This window comes from Corythoichthys intestinalis, chromosome 1, assembly GCF_030265065.1.
Source record: "Corythoichthys intestinalis isolate RoL2023-P3 chromosome 1, ASM3026506v1, whole genome shotgun sequence".
Taxonomy (NCBI): Eukaryota; Metazoa; Chordata; class Actinopteri; order Syngnathiformes; family Syngnathidae; genus Corythoichthys; species Corythoichthys intestinalis.
Window position 1 is genome coordinate 33,756,524 of NC_080395.1, and position 16,979 is coordinate 33,773,502.

The window sequence follows — 16,979 nt, forward strand, 5'->3', positions numbered from 1 at the left end:
ACAAATGTCAATATTATCTGATATCATTTTTAAATTGCTTTATCAACAACTCTACCAGGACGCCATATTTTAGCGCAGTACCTTGATATAAGAGTTTAGCTCTGTGACAAAGCTTGTAACTTCTAACCCTAAAGCCAATTTACTCATACCAAATAATATTCCCAATTGATGCGAATTTAACGTCAATCTGTTTCAGTTCTCCTAAAACCGCCAGATTTAAAAGAAAATATTTAGTGCTAAAAACATGTGCAAAGACAGAAAAAAAGTAGTGCTAATTAGATGATCTGTAGCATTAACATCGCTTTGCCATTTTTAGTTGTTCATAACTATTTTAGCAGGCAACTGCAAGTTTCTTTTTAGCTTTAGCACACACTGCACAATGTGTCCAAAACCAATTTGGACAAGAGACTCACTTGCACATGGTGCAATTTGACAATAGTATGTTTAACTGTGTCACACATAAGCCAACACACCATTTTTATTGTAATCATTAATCTAATTACAACTTCGTATGATGATGTGGAATCAAAGGTAATGTCAAGACTTTATTAACTGACCTGTTGCACCTCTGCCGCAGTGCTGCGAAAGAGCTCAATGTAGCGCTTGCCCAGAATCTGCCTGTGCTTCTTCATGGCATTCTGAGCGTACTCATCACAGGAGAATAGCACAAAGGCGTCACCTGTGGGTCGCCCGTCTGGGTATTTCACAAAAAGTAGCCCCTCTGCACCATCAGTGACAGGGCTATCGGGACCAAGGAAGTCCAGGACTTCTTGCGTTGTCGCATTGAATGGCAGCCCCCGCATGCGGACAATCACCTGGTTCTCTTTGGACAGGAACTGTGTAACCTCGTTAGAAGTGCCTAAGAGTCAGAGAAGCACTTGGAATGAATTTGCATCTGAATTAGTAAATACAACAAAAATCTCTATTTCCACTATACATAAGCAGCTCTGCTGTATTTAGCTATTACTAATTTCCCGTTATTAATCCGGAAATTATCCATGTAGCACATATGATTGCTCTAATTATGATTATCCCAGCATATTCATGGCTGCAGATTCATTCTGTATAGTGACAGGTAGAAGAATTCTATGCTTTTCCAGTCGAAGGCAGAAGAGAAAAATAACCTGTGTCATACAACAAAACATACCAGTAATATAAGACTTTAGCACATTAATTCAATTTTTTTTTTAATTAGCACATTTAAATCACGTTATCTTCCAAACATGGAACCCATTGCCAGTGTACAATTTTCGAGTTCATCGACTAAATTGGGGTACACATTAGCTAAGCTAGATAAACCAATAGAGAAATCTCATTACCTACAACAAGTACATTTAGTTTTTTTTTTTAATGTATAAATATAAACTGGACAATGTGCTAATAATAATTCACCCACATAATTTAGGTGAGTTTTGGGCTCTAAAGTACCAATATTTTTATGGTACTTCAACCACAAGAAAGAAATAACTTTTTTTCCCCCTTTGGACTATTTAAATGTTGGACTATTCAAAATACTTATTAATAATAGTAATAATAAATAAATAAATAAAAAGTTATAAAATGGCACTTTTAACTTATGATCTTGTAGATTTTTGTCTAGATAATTGTTTGTCCAGTTTTGAATTCAAATTCAATTAATTGCATTTATCCCCACAGTATGCTATTTGATTCATTCATTCACTAAAATATTTTCAAATTAAAAAGAAAAATCATTTTAAGACAGATAACGGTATGAGATTAAATAAGATTAGCTACAACTAATTACAAAGCCTCAAAATGATTAGAAAATGTATTCTAATTAAGTTCCAGTCCTATTTTACATAGACCGGTTCTCAGAAATACATTCCTGAGCAAACATCATCATCTATACTTTTTTGGTAGGTAGTGTGGCGTGAGAATTTTCTACTGTAAAACATTCGTTGACAAACTAAGGCATGGGAAACACTGCCATATGGTATTGAATCAACAAGAGTGAGCGGAACCCGTGACTAACCTGGTACTAACACTTCCTGGTACGTACCGTGTAGGGGAAAAGGTGAATCAAAACAACATTAACAAAATGCACACTATAGAGCAGACGCCATGGTTATTGCGCAACATCTGATGACGTTCGTATATGGTTTGGTCTGGTAGAACTACTATTTACTATTACTGTGTCAGTCTGCATCGATCTGAGCTCATTCTGATTAAAGTCCATTGTGAGTTTCTTTGTGAGCTATCTCTGTTGTAGTACTACTGCTGGTGCTCAGTGTACCTGAGGCCCTCTGCCCGTGCTTTGTCTCCTCACACCCCCTTTGTATCAGCACTGAACTGCGCTTTAAAGCGGTCGTCAGACTGCCCCCCTGAGGGGAGTGTGGACTTTGAGGCCGAGCTGCATAGGTGAGGGTACAATTTCTCTCCGACTGCCCTGCGAGTGTTCGGCTAGAGACATGAGGAGTTAAGGAAAGGTAGTTCAGAGGGGGAAGGGGGTTTGGCTCCTCACAAAGCATCTTTTATGAGTCCAAGATAAGCTGCTAGAGATCACTGGGATGAGGCAGGCACACAGGTAACAGGAGAGAGCAAAAGAGGAAACCTTCCTTCAAAGCCATTGAAATAGTTGCTCTTTTAGTGTGTGGCAGGGCCTTGCTTTGTCATAGTTAAAAAAAATAATAATAAAGGAGGAGAGTGCACTAAAACAAAAAGCCTCTCACATTAACTCCTTATGCACAAAGTGCAAAGGGGAGAATTTATTAAAAATCTGACCTCCAGCAATCTTCAGGAATTCTTCTGCTGTGGCCTTGTAGACCTGAAAGGCAAAGGCAGAAAAGTACATTTTGGTCTTAAACAAACAACTTGAATAGTACAAGTTTCATCATACTTAGACAGAACTGATGCTGCAGATTTACATGTTGCTATCCCTTAAGAGCGACAGAACTCCACTGACCAAACATAGAACAGGAGATAAACCTGGCTTCATTTGCAGACTCCCCAGCCAACATGTGGCCACTGGGCATGCCTCTCATAAAAGAGGGCCAAGCTAACCTGTCAGCAGCCTGTCAGGGCTTTAAGAGAGGCCCTGAGAGAACACGATGGGAGACCATCCCTAAGGGGACCACTCCAAACCAACGGTGTGCCTGCACATGTTCTAAATGCATGAACGAATGATTAAACACGAAAGATTCCTCTTATATGCGAGTTTTAGTCCACGCGTTGTAATTTTTTTTTAATTAACACCGGGTCTCTTCATTTTATACTGCCATATATTTATTGATCTGCAACGCTGTTGGCCACTTTCAGGGAAGTGAACCAATCATTTTTCCTACTCATCCTGGCTGCTATAGCCCCCTCGACTTCACATACCTAATCTCCCTTTACTGCGGGACGCCCAAGGTAATTGTGTAAGTGTTTGACACACACAAGCAAAACAAACATCAGAAGTCCTATGGCAGGCTGACTGAGCACCTTCACCTCAGGGAAATTTAATTATTTCTGAACGTAATGTTCAAACTGCCATAAAGCCTGGAGGAATCTATTACATGCCTCCATTGAGATTGTGCTGAAGTTTCACTTTTCACAGTGATGCGGCCCTGAAGCTGAGCTTATTTACTTTGACATATGATATACTATCACAGCCTCAGTCTGCTTGGTAAAAGGCCTGATGGCAAAACACCAAGAAGGTGTATATAATCATGACAAGTCCAGTGAAATACATGTGCAAGCTGACCTCGATGTAGCGGCTGCCCATGTGGTGCTTGTGGCGCTGCAGTGCCAGGTCTCTGTGTTCAGAGTTGATGAAGCGAACCAAGGCCTCACCATTCCTCCTGCCCTGAGCATTGAGGCATAAGGCCACACCCCCTCTGAAACACAAAGTTACCTTTAAAACATTTGTTGAACTCAGACACATTGGGCAGCAAATTATGTGGAAAAAATATTGACATTGCAGAAATGTCATGGGCAATCCATATGATTTTAAGGACTCGAAATAAATTATTAAAACATCTTTTGTTGTTGTTTTTGTTGTTGTTGTTTTTTAACCCTTTGATGTTTATTTGCATTTTACTCATCAGAATCAATCCCGTAATATTCTCCATTTGGCTATAGCAATTACATGTTTTTAATTACTCATGACTAAGCCTGAAAAGCTTTAGTTTTTCCTCTTATTAGGTTTATAATAACATTAAGTTTAATTTAAACGTGCATACCAGATAATAGTTTAACCTCAAAATTAATGCTATCTATCAGGCTTTTTTTTTTTAATTAAAAACACCTTATTTCATTCGATAATATAAGACAAAATAAGACTTTAGGGTCTTGTTAAAGATTTCATAAATATTGATATTATGATATTCAACACCCATATTATTTTGTAATATTTTCTCATATTTGCTGGAGTTGCCTGGTTTTTAGACTTCACTGGACAGTGTTCCATACACAAATGATACATTTGGTGTAAATTTTACTATCAAATGTGAAGTTATGCAGCAAAGGAAATGGATTCATAATAATAACAAATAACTATATACATTTTTGGCAGCTAGCAAGAAATCCATCAAAAAAGTGGAACCACTCATCATTTAAGTAAGGTGAACATTTTTACATACAATATTTAAACTAAGGCTGCAGCTATCGAATATTTTAGTAATCGATTATTCGACTGAAAATTCTATCGATTAATCGAGTCATCGGATAATTTTTTTTTTTTTTTTAGGTAAGGAGCAATTATAAATATACATAAGAAAACAAGACACTTCATCTAATATTGAACCATTTTCAGTCGATCAATGTCTATTTTTGATGTACATTGTTGAAAACAGCCAACAATTGCATCTCAGAAGTGACTAGAAAAAAAAACAAAAAAACTTTTTAACTGTTTTTACTCAAAAACTTATAAATCCTAAATCTTCTAAAATCTTATTTAAAAAATCTTGTTTCTTACCTAAAAATTTCATTACGCTTGATAACACACAAGGGCTGCAGCAATCGATTATTTTAGTAGTGGATTGATCAATTAACTAGTTAGTTCAACTAATCGAGTAACCGGATAAACATGAAAAAATTAAAATACCTGAGCTGGGCCTCAAACAGTATAAAAAAAGAAATAAATAAGGATCTACTTATGTACAACAAAAGAACAATTGGCTAACGAACAAAGCAAACTTCCACTAGCTTAAATGCTAGTTTTTTTAACAATGCTCTTAACAAATGGTTCAGACACATATTACCACAAAAATTTGCCAAATATACCTTTAAACTAAATTACGAATGCATTAAAAAACATTAGCTCGAACAAAAACCTAGCTTATGTTGGTCTTAACAGGGAACAGCTGGATTTGGCCATGTAATATGAGGCAGACTAGAGGGCAGTGTATCCACCCAAATCAATAAAACTAAATGCAAACACTTTCAAAAACAAACCATTACAACGCCACTTTAATTAAACGAATACTCGAAGCAGCCAACTTTAATTCAAATCTTTTTTTCTAATCGAATACTCAAGTTAATCGATTAATCGTTGCAGCACTAATTTAAACTAAAACAAATATTACAATCAGAGTAGGTGAAAAATGAATATTTTTTAAAAATTGGGGAATAAAAAGTATACCCAAGCACCCAAGGCCGTGTCCCAATTTAGTCTCCTTACACCCATTTATAGCCGCGTTGAACGTCAGCGTCAGCTAGTAATTCAAAATAAATACATGTTGAATTTAGTAAACCTTTTAAATCCACACATTTTAACTCACTTGGCTATGTTAAGGCCTTTGAAGAAGCGAGCAATGTCTTGGTCTGAAGACTGCCACGGAAGTCCTCGTGCCCTGATGACCGTCTCATTGTCAACTTGCTCTGTCTTACTGCTGCATTGAAAGAAAAACGTACATGTTTCATAACGCCACGTTCATTGCCATTTTAAATGTATGGTAAGGTGTAGCAGGAATACTTTTAAAAGACCAACACTTACCATGTGCCAGAATCAAATTTGTATTTCACCGTCTCAATGCAGGTAAAACTGTGATCTAAATGGAGATGAAATGAGAAAAATGTATCAAAAGATAGCAACAAACTAAAGTTTACCACTTAAGCAAGTGTACATTTTTCTTGTTGACATTCAGGTCAAGCTAGTTCTACTCAAACAAGTTAGACAAGTGGCGGGCTAAACATAACAATTACATGAACACAAGCATCAGGTCACCAAAGAAGGTTAATAGCCATTTTCTGAAATGTCATTTGTTCTCATAATACGGGTTCCTGTTTTGAGGATCACCAGAGGCATGTAAGCTTTAAGAAAGCACTTCAACTGGCTAGTGATGATGCTTACTGGTGGATACTTACTGTAAGGCTCAGCCAGGATGTGGAGGATCAGCTCTGCCATGCTCCTCACTTCCCTCACTCCCATCAGCTGCTCTGATACTGCAGCTAGACCCAAATCTACACACCTAGTTAAAGATTTTTTTCCCATTTAACGTTAGTCATAGACCTTAAAAATAACCAGGAAAATTAAACAAGCATAGGACTTTAGACATTTGTTTGATGTTTTTCCCACCTCCCTTTAAATACAGTACATACCAAATTTATTCCCCCTGCCCCATTTCATCAGTGAATTAAAAAGATACGTTCTAACATGGAGGGGAGATCCAGCTTGATCGCAGGGCCGGCACTGGGACAACATTTTTCAAACTCTTTTCTCAAGTCCACAAATGAAAAGAAACACTCTGGAAGGACGAGATTCTGTGGACAACAAACCAAACAGATATGTTGAGACAGTAAGTCATAGCCAAAAACAGGAGTCAGCTAAAAATATTTACAAATCACAAGGGTCAGAATAACACCAATGAAACAAGCCCTCCCCCATTTTTATTTTTATTTTTATAAATTCACTTAATGGGGGATGAGGGCAAGCAACATTCGATTTGCGTTTGCACGGCCCTCGGCAACCAGTTTTTAAACATGGCCACCTATTTTCCAGCAGGGTGGTAGGATTTCTTTTTGTTTTTTCCATTGGAACATTTTGTTTATTTTTTACTTTTTGTGTCTGTGGATGAGGGTGAATAACAAACTGAGCATTCTGTACACATAGGTGTTAAAGCAGTCTCTGACCAAGCCATGAAAGCAATTATTTTAGTTTCAAGTGGGTATGGAGTAATTTAATATGAAAGAGGAAAACATAAATATATCTAAAAATAATATGTTTTACTTGGGAGAGGATAAGGAATTTACCCTGAGAAAGTTATGCACATAATTTTGCATAATGTTATTTTTCTGCTACAAGGCAGTAAGGCTCACCTAATGCAAAACAGGTTTTGTTGCTATTAAAGGCATGAGCTACTGTCACAAAAACTATTTTCATCATAAAAAAAACTACTGGTTTGGAAGGATTTTTTTTGTTTCAAAATTTTCGCTGTGGTTCACAAAGACATGGATCATCTGCTATCATAGAACATATATTGTTTTACAGTCTTTTCAATCATCTTGTGCATTTTATCTGGGAAAAATAAACAGTTTACATCTCTTTTCATTTACAAAGACACAAAATTAAACGGCTGATACATCAGTTCCCCCTACCCCCAATTATGAGGAACAGCAGTTACCTTATTAGAAGCCTCGGGGTGGAGGGCCTGTCGGATGACAAGGGGACTGTTGACACAAAGTGTATAAGAGCTTCTGTCAAGACACTCCAATTCCGATGTCACAGACTGCTGAAACTGCAAAACCAAGCACAAAGACCAACCGTATACTATAAATTGGCATATAATTTTTGGGACATTGCACGTCATCACTGTCAACAACAAAAACAAAACAAAAAAAATCCATCAAAGAAACTAATGGATTTCATCAAATAGCGCAGGTGGAGTATGTATATATAGTGGAAATTAGGTTTTGTAATACGATAAGGGTTTGAGTACCATTCATATGAGCAAACAACAGTGACGAAGACGAAAGTGAGAATTAAGGGACTTAAAATTGATGGGCAGACAAGTGAAAGGGGTGCTAGAGGTTTTGATTGTGTGCATTTGTCGTCGCAAACAGGGCTTGTCAGACAGGTTTTTAAGTTTGTTGAATGTGGGAAAAGAGTGATCACACTTGTCAAGAGGCTATACAAGTCTAACCAGCCTTGTATAAGTGATGCCAACACCCAATCCTTTAAAACCAGCATCCCGCACATAAGTGCCTGTTTTATTTAAACTCATATCCATACAATGATTGTGTTGTGTCAACCTGATCATATTTACAACCAATATACTGGTATAACATCCTGCAAAACAACAAGACCGATACGTGTGTAGACTGGGGCTCAATTGCACCACACCACATTCACAAAAGTAAAAGACAATTTTTACAAACTAGGTGTCGATTAAAACTTTCTTTGCGACGACAATTTGCTGCTCCCTGAATCCTCATAGTTGCCACAAGTGACAGTATAAATTAGGGAAGGTGAAACTGGCTGACAGGTAGAAATCTCACTTAGCCACAGGCTACATATGAGTTATAATCATACAGCTAGTGTTCCAGGTGCATGTCTGGGCCCGTTTCTCAGCAAAGAAAATGCGGTGCTACGAGGCAATGTGAAACATCTGCTGACAAACGAGGAAGGATAACGTTCAAAGGTTTTTGTGCGAGTTGAACAGGAACATGCTGTTTAGTTAATCCTGCTAAGAAATTCAGCATATATGCAGGCTTCTCTACCATTAAAATCAGTACCAAAATAAAAATTGCTTACGCTTGTGTGATTTTGGACAACATTTCATACACATATGAACACTGAGAGTATTTGAAAGCATTTCACAAAGGAAGCATCACAAGGTTGTCAACCGTTCTAGTGAGCTTTTCATTTAGTCTGATTTCCTAAGCAGAGAAAGACATAACATCAAGTGCAAAGGTTGATTAAATAAGTCCTTGGGGTTCTCACGGTTTTGTGATCATCAAGAACTACAGATTTTACACTAAAGCTGCTGCAAAAGAATGCAGTCATTGTTTAATGAGTATAATCAACAAGTTCCACAAGGAAAGTGTCACCTGAACAAATCCTTCCTCATACCAATGCACGCCTTGTCATTATTAAAGCAACCTGGAATACAAAAGTTATGTTCTTGAGAGGCAGGCACACATGCAGTTGACTGATTCCAATTGAACAAATGTGCTCAACTCTAGAACTAACAGCAGACAAACCCGGACAATGAGAGGGTTTTGTTCGTCCCTAAAGTCTAGTCTCTTAAGTCCAACAAAACTATGGAGTTTAAATCCTCTAGTGGCTTTTTTGCAACACAAAAAAGAATCCACCATTTGTGGATTTGACAAACAAGAACCAAGCGTACAATAAACTAGCTTGGCTCAGTTAGAAAAGATCGACTCTACAGGTGTTTTTTCCCCCAACTTGCCTCAACAAGGTTAAGAAAAGAAGGCCATTACAGAAGTATGAAAGCTGACTCACTCAATACAGACAGAATTCATCCGAACACGCTTCAACCAACTACGAGGTATTTTCAGAAATGAGGGGGAGAAATGGCCTTTGAACGTGGCCCTATCAGAAGGCTCTAACAAGGAGTATTTTTATGCTGATAAAAGGAGGGGTGTTGCTGGTGGCCACAACAAACTCCAATAAATACGTCAGGCATGCAAGTGGAAGCGCTTAAGCGTTAAAGGTATCTAATAATCAGTCATAAAAGGGACAGCGGTGAACTGCTTTTATGTTAATATACAGCAGTAGGCAATACTCTCCTAGCGGTCATTTTTATAATTAAACATCATTTTTGTTAAAAAAAAATAAAAATAAAAAATCGTTTAAATATAAGGGTGCACATGTAATATGTTCATAACTTTGTCAACTTAAACTACTCCTAGATAAATAAATGCTCCAGATAATGCTTGAAGTTATAATGTCAAATGTGTACCAGTATTGTGACAAGGGTCATGTACAGTATATACTATTTATCTATCTATCGATAGATTGATTAATATAATCAAAAGTAAATATTAAGTCACTTGATGCATGAATATTTACACTAAGAACCCTTTGAACTTTATACATAGTGGTTGAATGCAAGCAAATGTAAAAAGAAAATTTAACATGTAAATACTGCAACACTTTGAGGTTTTATTCCAAAACAGCAGGATACTGTTTGACGATGACTGTTTGCATGTTGGTTTCATCTCAAAATTCCTTTGGACTCAGGGTAGAATTGTGCAATATAATGATATAGCCTACAGTACATCATGGTACAATACAAACTATTACTCTATTGATTTTCAGATTCATTTTGCTTCCATGGGAATTCTGTTATCAGGACATAGAATTATCTAACATATATCACGAAAAACTTTTATCCATACCATACAGCTTAAAATTAGGGTACACTTTACCACTTTGCGAAACAAGTTTGCTCCATTTATTTAAAACAATGGAGTGATTCAGCTTCAGGTCAAGAAAAGTTGCATGCATCACTACACAAGCTGTAGCATGCTGCAAACGTGCCAAACAAGAAACAAACTTCACCCTGCGTCACTGTAGGCGTGGTCCTAAAATGTCGCAATTGATAAAGTATGACATACCAGTACACAAGTAAATAATACACTATATGACCACAAATACGAACACCACTCATTACTGCAGAACCGGTTTTGAGAACTCATTCGCTGCCAATAACAAACTCTCGAATGAATTAAACTATTAAGATGATTCCTAATCACAATCATACAAAACATGAATCAGTGTTATTGTTTTAATAAAGCAACTGCCATGTAGATACATTAGCCATAAAAATAAGCATATTTTTATAGCAATTTTCTTCTGAAAAAAAAAATCTAATAAATGTAATTTCCCATTTTTTATGGAACACTTCAATGTGGAATAACAGAAGATCAACAATCACTCAAAATTGCACCATTACTGAATACACTGGACCATTCAGATAAATAACAAAATAAATTGAAGGAAAAAGTCATTATTCGTCTTCTTTTTTTTTCCTGTCTAGGTGGAAGAGGGTAAAACCAAGCTATAATGACACCAATAGCGAAAGAGAGATTAATGGGTGACACAAAGGAATGAAAAGAACCAAGTGATTGCTTGGGTTAATATTTGAAGGTTCAGCACACAAACTATCCGATGCCTTAACCAGCAAATGTTAACCTTTCTTATGCATTTACTCTGAGCAAGAATACAAAGCAGTGCGAGCATTCAGCCCATGACAGCATGATCATGAGAGCTTTTCAAGGCACAAATGTGTGGGTGGAGAAAGGAGCACACAGTGCAAACAAATACTCTTGCATGGTTGCTAAAAAAAACATGTTTGACAACATAAACACTATTGGTTAGACAAACATCGACAGGGAACAGTGTGAGCAAATTTTATCTAAAATGCCCTACTTAAGACCCTCATGGATCCCTCCCCTAGCTTCTCTTCTGTCTGTTCTTTGCCTAAAAGTGAGGTGTGGCTGCAGGTAAACAACACACCTTCCAGATGACTGCAACATGAATCAAGCCAAGACAAGACTGGACCTGTGACTATTCTTAATCCCCCAATTACCAGAGTTAAAGCAAGCTCATGAACTTCTACACATAGTGAAAACTCTGAAGCACCCCCAGTCCTGTCTTCAGTCCTGTCACGCTAAACGCTATTAGCCCGTGGTCAGCACATCTAATATTTGTCAAAAGGAAAAATGGAAAATGAATGAATGAATGAGACGCTAGTGTCATTGCACATCGTATTGACAGTACCCAATCACACAATAGAACAGTGATGCGTAAAAGCACCAATAATTACATTACTTGAAACTTTACCGGGGAAAAGAAGGGCGCAGGCATTCATTTTCTGTTTTGCTAATCCTTAACATGATTGTGGTTGAGGTGTCAGGAATGGCAGCTCACTTCATTAGAGCCGTGAGACAACTTTGATATAATGCTAGCTAATCTAAGGATGACGCTGGACAAAAAAAAAAAAAAAATCACAGGCAGCCCTACAAACAATTTGGTCTTTGATTAAGCGAACATGCATGTTTTCAAAATCGAGGAACCTGGCTAAGACAGAGAAATTCCACAAAGCAAAGGGCAAACACAGCACTTTCTTTCACTTAGCAAGTACAGTAAATACTTCTGTATTATTAAAAAAAGCCTTGCCTTGATCTTGAACGTATGTATGAACAGTGTTTTATTGAAGATCATTACCATGTTACCAACAGAAAGACATCAATTCAAATAACCTTAAAACCCTACAAATTTGGAGTTCGGGAACCGGCAGATTCACCTGTTTGTGGATTTTTTTTTTCCTCGATATATTTAATTCCATCTTTGTGGGTGGAACAAAACCACAAAGACAAACAGTTATACTCACTTCTTAAAGATTTTTTTCCGGAGGGGTTGAGTATTGGAAAAAAATAAAATATACACAGTATATATTTTTTCCCCCTCAAACCATTTTCATTCATTCAATCATTTTCTGAGCCAATGCATCTTTAATTGGCGCAAATTATTTGAGGATTTTCATTATTTATGGTGAGGACAAGCTCCAATCCCCTGCAAAAAGTGGGGGCCCACAGCATTTCTGGGGTCCTTAGAACAGATTGCATTCCTTTTAAAGGGAATCAAAACACCAACTATAAATGGCCTTCATGTAAAAAATTGTTGGTGACAGTATTACGCAAATCAAAAATGTATTGAGTTCTATCAGAGTTCACAACGTGTTGAAGACCCCGAAACGGAGCGTCAGCAATAAAATTAACTTACAAGAATATTTATAATAAGATGACGATGAGCGTTTTTTTTTGTTTCCAATCATTTTTGAGGGGAATTCTAAATAAGGGTGCTTAAGCAATACTTTTTGCCAAAATCGTCAACCAATAAATATGGTACGCCCACCGGTGTCGTGCCAATGTAGTTACCCCAGTCAAAAATTGTATCCCCTGGTCGAAGCCATATGGAGGTAGATTTGTGTCTTTATTATTCAATCAAAAAAAAAAAAAAAAAGTTGCTTCAATCAAAAAAAGTCGCTTTAATCAAAAAAAAAAAAAAAAAATGTTTGAATGCAAAAATAAATTTGAAACTCAAACAAATGCCTGTGAAAGCTATTTTTCTTTGATTTTTTTTTTTTTTTATTTGATTGGATTCAAGTTTTACTTTTTTGATTGAAGTAATGTTGATTTATGTTTGGGCCACATTTTGGCGATGACGTTTTTGCCTTTATTTTTCAATCAAAAAAGTTGCTTTAAAAAAATTTAATTTTCAAAAAGAAAATATCTCCAGTCAAAAAAAGAAAAAAATCAATCATAGAAAACGTTTTTGTATATGAAAAAATATTTGAGATTGAAAAATTTGCATTTGAACACTTAATTTTTCATTGAAAGTGTTTTCTTTGTTTGAAGCAATCATTTTTGTGTTTGGTCCATATTATGTGTAGGACATTTGTGTCTAAATCAATCAAAGAAAAAAAATTATTTGAAAAATGAAATTGACCTCCCCTAATTTTTTTTTTTTTGAAAATTATATGCAAAGCAATTGACCTTCCAAGGTGCTAGTCACATGATCTGTTCGAAAAATAATTTTGACCCATTATATTTTTTTTGTTTGTTTGTTGTTCATTTCATTCGTGTTGCAGTTTTATTGCTTTACAACTTTTATACATATAGGAAAGTCAATTTCATGCAATGACACTTTTCGGCCACCAGGAGGGGCCTGGCCCCCATGCCCCCTCCTTAAAATCCGCTTATGCCCACGCACAATCGCACATACACAGACTCAAGCACAGGTGCATGTAATAATGGTTATAAATGACAATGATGAAGGGCATGTATTTTGGGATACACACATTTGATTGGCTAAAATGGTTTATAAAATGTCTGCCTCCATGTCAGGCGGCCACTTCCTAGAAATACTTCTTGTTATTTACCTTTTTCAGAAAAAGGAGATAGTGTGTTTTATCATTTCACTAAAGATTATTTCCCCGGAAATGGACATGATAAAAAGTTTATCTTTCTTTTTAAAATCTTCCATTGCATCGCTGAGTGTTTTGTCAAAGTTTTGGGTCATTTTTGATGATGCACAACGGTCTCAAAGACTCACCTGTTGCAGAACTTTATCCAAGGGCTCGGCATTGACAAGATCGTCCAAACAGAGGCCAGTCTCTTCTTTGCATTGATCTGGAAGCTCCAAAGTGTCTGGCTTGACAAGACATCTGTGAAGCTTGCCCACCTGAATGGAACACACTTTTAGCATTTCATGTCTCAGTGACAAGAGACGAGCTACTGCACAGACTGCCTCCCAATTAAGAACTTAAAAAACGTGGTTGGAAGAAAGAATTTAATCGTCAAGTGTTGGTTGAACATGGCAAATCAAAAAGGCGTGTTTTTGCTCCAATTATGTAAAATCCATGCGAGCAGGGAGGGGTTGGTAACCCCCAACCCCCACCGTGTGGAGGGCAGCTACTTAGAGGCGCACACCTGCCAGAAGGTGAGCTAAAGAGTTAGCATTAGCACACGCCGTGTTGATTTATGTTAAACAACAAGTTAGAGACACGATACCAAATTAAAATGCACACACGCACACTCGAGAACAAGAAATCGGACGGACGAATGAACGGGCCGTACCTTTTTCTCACGTAGGTCCACAATTTGCCACACCAAGAGAATTATTTCCCTCTCATCCGAACCCAGTTTACCCCCATTTGCACCAGCTGTTGCCCCAAAGAACACCACCAGAGTATCACTGTGCGAAGCCATCAGGGACCACAAGGGTAAAAACTACAATTAAAGCAAAGATTAAACTAAAAACAACACGAGGGTTCACCTTTTTCCAAGTGATAAGAGGAGCGAACAAAAGGGTCTGGAAACTCAATTGAGGTAAGGTAGTAGAGAGAGAAAACGAGGGGAGATTATTTTCAGAGGGAGCCACGAAGGAGTTTGCGGCCAGTCACTCTACCTGTTGCTGTACTTGAGTGCTCTATCCAGCGATACTGGTTTGACTGGTAAAGAAGGGTGGAAATCCGTGTTTCGTTCACATGAACTCCATAACAAGCCTCGCAGGTTTTTTTTTTTTTTTTTTTTTTTTTTTTTTAAAAGATACCTGTGTGTGTCACAGCCCTTGAGCGAGACAAGTTCCGCAGATGACTTCCTATTGGCTGTCTTGCAAAGGTGAGGGCGGAACAATAGGGTGAAATACATTATCTGATTGGTCTGTGACCTTTCACCAGGAAGTAACCTGACAAAACGGGTGTGGTAAAAATCTACATGTGCCTTTGGCAAGGAATGTTGGAGATTAGTGACTGTTAGAAAAAGACTCACAAAAAATATCACCTGATGTCTCTGAAAATTTGTTTTAGAACTTTTAAAAGAACAGTAAATTATGTGAAGTTTGCAGATCCAGTGGCAGGTAAATAAGTTAAAGAGAGAGGTTCTTGGCGTAGTTGGTTATAGTGTGGCCATATTTTCCACATCAAACAGGAAAATAAGTGATGAAATCAAATCACAACATCCAATTTAAGCGTAGTCCACAAGACAATACAATTTTCTACATACAGTGATCCCTCGCTTCTTTGCGCCTTCAGTCCATCGCAGATTTTTTTCTCACTTTACCTACTGCTGTTTTTCTTGGTCAGGCAGTGCACTAGAGTTGCTTGTTAAAGTTAACGATGATTCACAGGCGTTAAGCTTTGATCTAGCCATGGAAGCTTGGAAGCCGAAACCTCAAGGTACTCATTGTGTGTAAGTGTGAGCGGATATGAGTGGACTCCCTCAATGAAGCATTTAATAAAGAAGCATTTTTCTACTTTATTTTTGTTTAAAAATAATTTGGTGTGACAGTAACACCAGTAAAACTCATAATTATTACTAGTGTTGCACGGATACCATTTTTTGGCCCCAATACCGATACCTGGCTGTGCAGTATCTGCCGATACTGATAACACTCTGCTTATTTATATATATTCATTCATTCATTCATTTTCCATGCCGCTTTTCCTCACGAGGGTCGCGGAGGTGCTGGAGCCTATCCCAGCTAACTACGGGCAGTAGGCAGGGGACACCCTGAACTGGTTGCCAGCCAATCGCAGGGCACAAGGAGACATACAACCATTCACGCACACACTCATACCTACGGACAATTTAGAGTGTTCAATCAGCCTACCATTCATGTTTTTGGGATGTGGGAGGAAACCGGAGTTCCCGGAGGAAACCCACGCAGGCACGGGGAGAACATGCAAACTCCACACAGGAAGGCCGAAGCCCGGGATTGAACCCTTGATCTCACAATATATATATATATATATATATATATATATATATATAATACTTGTTCTCCCCACTGTATATATACACTCACCGGCCACCTTATTAGGTATACCTGTCCAACTGCTCGTTAAAACTTAATTTCTAATCAGCCAATCACATGGCGGCAACTCAGTGCATTTAGGCATGTAGACATGGTTTACGACAATCTCCAGCAGTTCAAAACGAGCTTCAGAATGGGGAAGAAAGGAGATTTGAGTGACTTCGAACGTAGCATGGTTGTTGGTGCCAGAAGGGCCTGTCTGAGTATTTCAGAAACTGCTGATCTGCTGGGATTTTCATGCACAACCATCTCTAGGGTTTACAGAATGGTCCGAAAAAGAAAAAATATCCAGTGAGCGGCAGTTCTGTGGGCGGAAATACCTTGTTGATGCCAGAGGTCAGAGGAGAATGGCAATACTGGTTCGAGCTGATAGAAAGGCAACAGTGACTCAAATAACCACCTGTTACAACCAAGGTAGGCAGAGGAGCATCTCTGAACGCACAGTACGTCGAACTTTGAGGCAGATGGGCTACAGCAGCAGAAGACCACGCTGGGTGCCACTCCTTTCAGCTAAGAACAGGAAACTGAGGCTACAATTTGCACAAGCAAATCGAAATTGGACTATATAAGATTGGAAAAACGTTGCCTGGTCTGATGAGTCTCGATTTCTGCTGTGACATTCGGATGGTAGGGTCAGAATTTGGCGTCAACAACATGAAAGCATGGATCCATCCTGCCTTGTATCAACAGTTCA

At 37.8% G+C, this 16,979-nt stretch overlaps 1 protein-coding gene across 3 annotated transcripts in view; it reads right to left on the minus strand.

Moving 5' to 3' along the window:
• Positions 1–15,020, minus strand: part of esrp2 (epithelial splicing regulatory protein 2) — a 29,324-nt gene extending 14,304 nt beyond the window's left edge. For 2 of the 3 annotated variants that reach the window (XM_057854428.1, XM_057854446.1), the window contains exons 1-11: positions 14,879–15,020; positions 14,548–14,700; positions 14,024–14,152; positions 7,563–7,676; positions 6,588–6,702; positions 6,307–6,402; positions 5,936–5,990; positions 5,721–5,831; positions 3,704–3,836; positions 2,743–2,785; positions 558–859 (exon numbers count right to left, since the gene is read on the minus strand). In XM_057854428.1, coding sequence (XP_057710411.1) covers positions 558–859; positions 2,743–2,785; positions 3,704–3,836; positions 5,721–5,831; positions 5,936–5,990; positions 6,307–6,402; positions 6,588–6,702; positions 7,563–7,676; positions 14,024–14,152; positions 14,548–14,679 — 1,230 coding nt within the window. In that variant the 5' untranslated portion in view covers positions 14,680–14,700; positions 14,879–15,020. The other variant, XM_057854438.1, reaches the window with a different exon arrangement.
• Between the last annotated feature and the right edge of the window lie 1,959 nt (positions 15,021–16,979).